The sequence below is a fragment of the Anabas testudineus genome, chromosome 4, assembly GCF_900324465.2.
Source record: "Anabas testudineus chromosome 4, fAnaTes1.2, whole genome shotgun sequence".
Taxonomy (NCBI): Eukaryota; Metazoa; Chordata; class Actinopteri; order Anabantiformes; family Anabantidae; genus Anabas; species Anabas testudineus.
In genome coordinates this window covers 14,870,656-14,878,890 of record NC_046613.1, presented here as the reverse complement: position 1 = coordinate 14,878,890, position 8,235 = coordinate 14,870,656, and the positions used below count along the sequence as shown (strand labels likewise).

Genomic DNA, 8,235 nt, shown 5'->3' with positions numbered 1-8,235 from the left:
GCCTTTATGTATGTAATGTAATATACAAATTACATGTTTTTCCAACTAAATTATTAAATTAAATTATTAAATTATTATATCTTCATCGTGGTTTGCATAAACGTGACATCTACCACTTGAAGAGTGCTGGCTGAATGTCTTTGGACTGTTAATCAGAAAAAAAGTCAAGACACCATGGGCTCAGAGACACTGTGATTGTGTTGTAAGCTCTTATTGACAAAACTATAAACACATTAGCTGTTTTTTCTTTTTTGCTGCAGCTCTATCAGAAATAATGGTGATTTTTACGATTTGTCGGATCAGAGTATGCTATTACTTTTTGCTATAACGCCACAATACGATCTGCACAACCTGCACTTGAAAGCATCGTTCCTGCCTCACGACAGTTTCGGTAGAGGCATTGTTGCTCCCTGCCGTCGGTTGCGGTACTCTTGGTCCGTAGCAACCGCTAGTTATCTTGTGTTTGCTGGAAAGATGCTGTTTTTTCTATTCGCTTAAACCCGTTTTCGTCGTAAACGTCTGATAGATCCACGTTCTTGTATTCAACCCAGGTCCTTTGCTAGCATAACGCTAGCTAGCTTGCTAACAATCGAAAATGAATTCCAGCACGCACGTCATTCAGGTGACAAATGTCTCTCCGAGCACGACGTCCGAACAAATGAGGACTTTGTTCGGATTCCTTGGAAACATAGAGGAGCTCAAATTGTTTCCCCCAGAGTGAGTATTATCAGCTATGCACAAAACGGGTTCATACCCAGCTAGCTAATGCGGTTTAAAGCGGGGTCCTGTTGAGGCCTGTAGCGTCGAGCAGGCCTCACCCCGCCGTATGCTAATGCTAATGCTAACGTTTCCCCGCGCCTTTAGCCAGTGATCGTAACGTTGCTACATGAGGCACACATCTTGACTTAAAGGTTGCAGTTATTGTTTTCAGTATTTATTTAATCTTCTAATTTATCAATATGCACTTTATAACGTTGGTTAGCGCATTTAGATGGCTTATTTGTTCGCGCTTTTTGTAATTGATATTGCAACAGAACCAGAGGATGTTGAATGTACTGTCGTAAATAATCCAGAATAACCCTTTACATATCTGAGATACTGTAACAAGAGAATGCAAATTAATAATATAAGTGGTTGATCGAAATAATTCAAGATTAATGTTTCATTAATCATTGCATCAATCTTTAACTCTTACCTTTTCTTTTGTGTTTATATCCGAGTGATTTAACTCAGATTTAAAAGACTTCATCTACAGGCACCAGCAGGTATCCTGTGATGGAACATCTTTGATGACAATTTTGATATTTTACATGAGTCTGAGTCACTTATTAAGAGTGATTGTATTGTAAATAATGAATATATTATTAATTGTCAACTACCTTTTATTAAGCCAATGAGTAAATAAATTGGTGTAAACACATGCATCATAAGTTCTCAGAGCCCAAGGTGTAGGAAGCCCTGATTTATTTTTTATTTTTATTTTTTTGTATCATATCACAATATTCTGAATGTAGTTGGGGTTCATTCATAACTCTCAGGCATCCAGTGAGAATAACATAAAAGGTTAGAGAAATTATTGGCTGTATCCCTGTGGCTTTGACAGAATTGTTATAAGCAGGTTTGGTTTTATTTCTTGGTCACTGTTTAGGGTGTGTCCCCTGGTGTTTAGGGTCACAGGGAGACTTTGTTTCTCTTGGGGACACAAATCCACCATTTGAACAAGGCATGTTGTCTCTTTGTTTGTATTCTTTGCACAACATATCTGTATTTTCTTCCAGTGACTCTCCCTTGCCTGTGACTTCACGTGTCTGTTTTGTAAAGTTCCATGAATCTGAGTCGGTGGGAGTTTCTCAGCACCTGACGAACACCGTCTTCGTAGACAGAGCCTTGATTGTGGTCCCTTTTGCTGAAGGTGGGTGTCTGTTTTATCTTTGTCACTCTCTGAAATGTACATCACAATGTGTAGTTTTTTTTTTTTGTTTTGTTTTTTTTTAAATTATATTTGCAAACTCTTATGTGAGCCATTTTGATTTTTCCTGGCCAAGCAACATTAGCTTAGCTTGTCAGTGCTTGGCATTTCTAGGTTTGTAAAAGGGAAATGTACATTTGTGTCCATGTCTTACAATTTAGCTGTAAACTTCTCTCTCTGTTATTTGTGTTGTGGTTTTCATAGTGGACAAGTCATTTGCAGAGAGCCCCTTCCTTGCTGGCTGAAAGTGGTCCTCCAGGAGATTAGAAAAAATAATGGCACCAGGCTCGCAAGCCCCCTTCTCTCTCTTGTTCTGCAGTAAAATATTAACTCTTTTTTTCTTTCTGTTCAAGGCATCTTTTCATTAAAAAAGTAGCCACGCAACTCTTAAGCAACATGAGGGGTGGGGGAGAGGGTGCAGGTCAAGCTCATTTCAGTATTTTAATATTTTCCAAATGTCTATTGATTAGGCATGCACCAAGCTAGGGATGCCCCGAGCAGATCTGAATGGTGGCATATTTAAAAAAGTTAATTGGTATCAACCCACAATATGGGAATTCATATACCCTATTTTTAGTCTTGGTCCACCAGTTGTTTAAATGTCCTATTGTGCTTCAACAGGTAAACGTCAATTTCGATTGATCATATCCGCTCTAATGGCATAAATCAGTGAGAAAAGCCACTTTATGTCACTTTGCTGTTAGTCCAGCTACATTTTTCTGGTGTTGCTACTTCAGCAACATCTTTAGTTGAAAGCTTTTGTTCACTTTACAATTGATGATATGAAGCAGACGTGTAATTTGATACCGCTGATGTCCCATCTGTTGAGGTCTAAATAAAACTGTAGGAAATGATTAAATAACCTGCGCGTAAACACAGGTGTTTTTAGTTACTGGCTAATTAGGTCAATTTTTAGGTTCAGGTTGGGTCATGTGTCACCAAAGTCCCGGTGTAAGTTGTCCCACTCTAACAGCCGCAACCAAACTTAGCAACATAGTGAGAGAGACGTTAATCCAGCACAGTTTTACAGGCCCACACTGTTCTGAGATGAGGTCTGATAAGCCAAACAAGTGAAAACACCTGTGTGAGTTTACTGTGGGTGTTTGCTTTTTGCTGTAATTAATTATTCACAGTGTAACTGTGTGTGCATTACAAAACTAAATTTCAATTCTGAGACATTATGTTCGGGACATCCCTACACAAAGCAAAAAGCATGCAAGATAGATAAACTAATCAGCTATGCATGCTAGACTAGATTTTAAAGGTGTGTGCCACTACAGTTATTTTGAGCAGATGTTGTGGAAGTTAATTGGCAAATAATTTGGTTATTAATCCTGATAAATGCACAAACTGCCTTTGGCTTTTACTTGCTCCATGTGCCAAAGCCTTGTTTTATTTTACTGTGTATTTGTATTTCTAAATCTTTACAAACACACACGATAAAAAGTAGTATTAAGCTTCTGCTTGATGTTTCGATAAAATGCTTTTTTTATTGACCCTCTCCACACACATGACTCTGAAAGAGTTGAGTGAATCTCACATTTAACGGTGGTGTTTCTTTTGTTGTTGTGTTTTACAGTTCTTTTTCCTGGTTCAGCCAGCCCTATATACCAGGCCCTGCTGAAAATGCCACCAACAGTTTTGTCTTCTGCAGCCTTATCCTGTTTCTCAAGTGTCCTTTCTGTTGTGTGTGTGTGTGCGCGCGTGTGTGTGGGCGTGTGTCTCTCCCCCTCTCTCTCTCTCTCTCTCTCTCTCTCTCTCTCTCCCCCTATTAAAATGTAAAAATGTCAGATTAAATTAGCCCGTTTCAGATTGCACAACCATGGATGATCATCTCCTTAAGATATTCCCTTTGATTTTACTGTTTTGTTTTTTTTTTTTGTTTGTTTGTTTTTCTTCAGCTTTGGTCACATTTTTCATGAGTTTATCATGGCTTTTGCTGGCAGTAGCCCATAACTGTTTAGTGTAGACTATCTTGGATATTGTTTAGTGTTTTTTGGACATACTGTTGTCTAAAACGTAGCAGTACTATAGCCTGTTAGCAGCACTTTACCTGGTTGCCAAGTAAGTTTTCTTGTGGTGGGATTGTACAAAGTAACCACCAACAAAAGCCCAGAAAAGGTAAAATGTCTAAACCTTTTCTGACTTTATATTGGTGATGGTAAGTGATGTTGAAATGTACCTTTGTCTACACCCAAATCATGAACTTTGTTTTCTGTATCTCAATGTTTTTGTGTGCTTTATAGCGAAGCAGCCGGCGCGAGTCGCTTGTTCATAAAACATCTAATGAAAGTTGAGAGCACATCCCACGGGACAACTGGCTGTGCTTGCTTACGTTTGGTTCATGACTTAAAAAACAAGTACAGGTGATAAAATCTTGGCAGTGTTGACCACAGTGTATATTGTGACTTTTAAACTCATAGCTGCTAATCCTACAATCATAATTTCACAAAAAAAAAAAAAAAAGAATTGGGATCAAGATTTACAGACAAGACAAAAAGTGGATTTTTATCTTCTTTTTTTTGTCTTTTTTTTTTTTTTTTTACTACAGAGTAGTTAGACTGAGGTGGCTTGTCTGCAAGTCTTGTCTGAGTGTTTACTGATGTTTGCTTGGAGTATACACTGAAATGTTGTTTTTCTCCAGGAGTCATTCCTGATGAATCTAAAGCTATGTCCCTGCTGGCTCCAGCCAATGCTGTGGCAGGTATGATGCCTGGTGGAGGCCTTCTTCCAACTCCTAATCCTCTGGCAACAGTGAGTTCTTAATTTAAGTTTGCTTTAAAAGTGTACATTTGGGTTTGCCTTTGTTATTATGGTGTTCTTTACACACACACACATATGCTTGTAAGCCATTAGTTTAGATTCTCAACATTTTTACACTCATGTAATTTCTAATTTGATTGAATTGCTCTATATACAAGCTCTGCTGTGTATCTTAACTAGCTGTGTCCAATATCAATATTTCAGATGGGAGGGACGCCGTTCGGAGGTCTCGGAGCTCCAAACATGGAGCAGATGGCTGCCATGGGACTACCAGGACCTAACATGAACCCTCAGGTAAGCACTTCCTCAGTCATATTCATACTCGGAGAAAACAAAATTGTTGTCTGTTTTAACATCCTGCTCGTCTCTCTTTCAGGCTCTTTCTGCAGACTTCCTGAAGCTCATGCAGTCCATGGACCCCAAGTAAGAATTCTTATGCTGTGTCACATGTATGCAATCCAGACAAAATATGCCTTTGAATAACATCTAAATAATTGATTGCTACTGCAGATTGAATCCATTAGCAGCCGGACTGAACCTGAATCCAGGTCTAAAAACAGACGCCTCCAATAAGGAGATTGAAGAGGCCATGAAGAGAGTCCGAGAGGCCCAGTCTCTCATTTCTGCAGCCATTGAACCAGGAAGTAAGTGATCCACTTTTTATTTAGTATCTTATAATTATCACAATGGGTAGAAATGTTAACATCCTGTTTAAAGCAGTGTTCAGGAATTTAGTTTGGTCAGATGTGGTTTATTTCTTCTATCATGTGAGTCACTTATTAATTTTGTCACCGTCCTTGCAGATAAGAAAGATGACAAGCGCAAACATTCCCGCTCTCGTTCCCGGTCCCGACGCAGGCGGTCCAGATCCCGCTCAAGACACAGGTAAAAGACCTCAGAACAAATTGCGCCACTGCGTTATTGGTGTGAGAGGAATTATAATATATGAGCTGTATGCACAAACAAAACACATTAAATACAGTCGTATCATGTTATAAAAATCTGTCTTACTTTTATTTTGGCAGACGTTCAAAAAGCAGGTCTCGACGCAGGTCCCATTCGAGGAGCAGGAGGAGGTCCAAGAGCCCACGTAGGAGGAGGTCACACTCCCGGGATAGAAGCCGCCGCAGTCGATCTAGGTCAGAATCTCTAATATTGTCTTTAGTACTAAAGTAGTTCATTTCATTTAGTATTTTATTTGCTGACTGTGTTGAGACTGCTGCAGGAAAAGATTTATGTAGTCGAGCATGAGCTTTTAAAAACCTCATCTATGTTTCCTCATGACAAACTCCCAGTGTCAGAGCGCAAGAGCAATGTGTCAGCCTCTGATGATGATTTAGTACCTGAAAAGAGAGCTACATCAATAGTATGGAAGTTTTTCCCAGGTAGATTTCTCCTGGAAAGCACATGTGGACATTGCTGAATGAAAGAGAGATACTTTTTGTTAGGCTGCAAGAACATTAAAACATAGTTAATTAATGGTATTATTGCAAAGTTCTTGAAATATTGTGGTATAAATTGGAGTTCTTCATCTAAAAATGTTTCCAGGTTAAAGAAGGTTGTCTGTATTTCCCAGTGAGCTGCAGTCAAAGATTTCCATCCTATGTAGTGCTTCTCTTTGCTTATGATGCTGTGGTGTCTTGATCAGGGACAGGAGAAAGGAGGAAAAGTCTAAGAAAAGGTCCAAGACGCCCCCGAAGAGCTACAGCAGTGCCCGGAGGTCTCGAAGCATTAGTCGGTGAGTGCTACATTTTACTTGTGAAATATTTAATTCATAACAGATGCATTACCTTCTTTCTTTGCAGCAAATCGTTCTATATGGCAGCAGTCCATAGGTTGAGTGCCAGTACTGGAAATGAAGACATTTTATTCCAGACCAGGATAAGGTGTTTTTTTTTTTTGTTAAATTAATTTATTTAACCATCTTTCCTTACAGGAGGCATAGGCGAAGCCGCAGTGCATCTCGGTCCCCAAGGAGGAAGTTGTCGAGGTCTCCATCACCTAGACGGTAAGTTGTCATGAGCAGTGCTTTTTCTAGATGACATTAACAGGAACTTAACAGCTAAACGTAATGATGTGTTGTATGTGTAATGTTCACAGCCATAAGAAGGAGAAGAAGAAGGACAAGGATCGTGAGAAGGAGCGGGACAGAGACAGGAGGGAGGACAGGGACCGGAGCAGAGATGAAAGAGAACGCTCCACTAGTAAGAAGAAAAAGAGCAAAGACAAGGAGCGAGAACGAGAGCGAGATCGCAAGTCTGACAGTGAGAAAGGAGACGTTAAGGTATGTTCATAACACAGAAATGAAATTTTACAAACAGTGGCTACATTCACATTATTTACACATCTCAACTTAAATCAACTTTAGCTGTTTCCAGATTCACTTTCCACTTAAATGATCTTAAAATTCTGCAACACAGGTGACCCGAGACTACGATGAAGAGGAACAAGGTTACGACAGTGAAAAGGAAGGAGAAGAGGATGACGACGAGAGGAAGAGCAACTCCGACTCTGCCTCCTCCCCGAAAGGTCAGGATGAGATGGAAAGATCCGAAGGCCAAATTCCCAAAAAGTCCAAACTGAATGGAGACGACCACCATCAGGAGGACATGGAGATGAGTGATTAGGAACATCTGAGACCGAACCAGTTGACGTCATCTTTCCACTGTTCTTTTATATTTTTATGATAGGCAACATGTCTGTGCCTGATCAGTTCAAAAGATTTGTTGTCTTAACTGTAGAAGCTTTGGGGGGAGGGGGAGGGAAATCAAATAATTTTTGTAAAAACAAGGACTAAAATATAAAAACACAACGTGGTTTTAAACGGTCATTGCTGTACTTTTTAAAGATCCTAATGATTTTTCTTTTTGTTACCTTTACGTCAAACTTCTGTCTTCCTGACAGTAGAATACAGTGTTTTCCACTTGAAACTCTGTATTTGTAAATATTTTACTGGTCAGGATCGAGTCCCCTCCTTTTTCAGACTGTTAGACACTCACCGCACGGCACCAGCTTGACATTTGTTTTCGGTTGCTGAACCATTTTGCTTCAACTGTAATGCCCTCGTCGTGTTTCAGCTGACCTTCCTATTCACAACCTTTGTAAGTGTACACTGTAGATTGAAATGTGTTGTTGCAATGAAATACTTTGTTTGCAATAGATTTTCCAAAGGAAACTAATAAAATTGGGTCAAACTGTTGACTTGTCACTGAAAGAAAGTGTTGAAGCAGAAGCCTGCAGCATTTCGGGGAAGAATAATTCATTTATTCCGCTGTTAAACACTTACTGTGACGACATGGAGTTGATGATGGTTCCACAGAAGCCCTGAGAGCTCAACGCACAGCACGTAGAAAACACGCAAACGAAACATGTTAATTAAACACTCGCTGAAGAAAAGCAAAGTGAGACTAAACGTTTGAGACAGAACAGTTTGAATTTGATGTATTTCTATTGAAGTTGTTTGCCAATGGGAACAAAAAGTATTAGTTTGTAAATGTAAACAT

At 39.5% G+C, this 8,235-nt stretch overlaps 1 protein-coding gene across 7 annotated transcripts; it reads left to right on the top strand.

The window, feature by feature from the left end:
- The first annotated feature begins 361 nt into the window (after positions 1-361).
- LOC113152274 (serine/arginine-rich splicing factor 11) lies at positions 362-7,931 on the top strand. Of its 7 annotated transcripts, none has more exons than XM_026345418.1 (12): positions 362-717; positions 1,779-1,912; positions 4,614-4,723; positions 4,937-5,026; positions 5,109-5,155; positions 5,243-5,376; positions 5,536-5,617; positions 5,758-5,871; positions 6,381-6,470; positions 6,669-6,740; positions 6,833-7,016; positions 7,153-7,931. In XM_026345418.1, the coding sequence occupies exons 1-12, from the start codon at positions 596-598 to the stop codon at positions 7,357-7,359; spliced, it is 1,386 nt and encodes a 461-aa protein (XP_026201203.1). In that variant the 5' UTR covers positions 362-595; the 3' UTR covers positions 7,360-7,931. The 7 variants fall into 7 exon arrangements, with proteins under 7 accessions (XP_026201203.1, XP_026201207.1, XP_026201205.1 ...); XM_026345423.1 differs by lacking the exon at positions 362-717 and adding an exon at positions 2,174-2,287 and having other exon boundaries at positions 1,781-1,912; positions 3,549-4,723; XM_026345422.1 differs by lacking the exon at positions 362-717 and having other exon boundaries at positions 1,780-2,287; positions 3,549-4,723.
- The last annotated feature ends 304 nt before the right edge of the window (positions 7,932-8,235 follow it).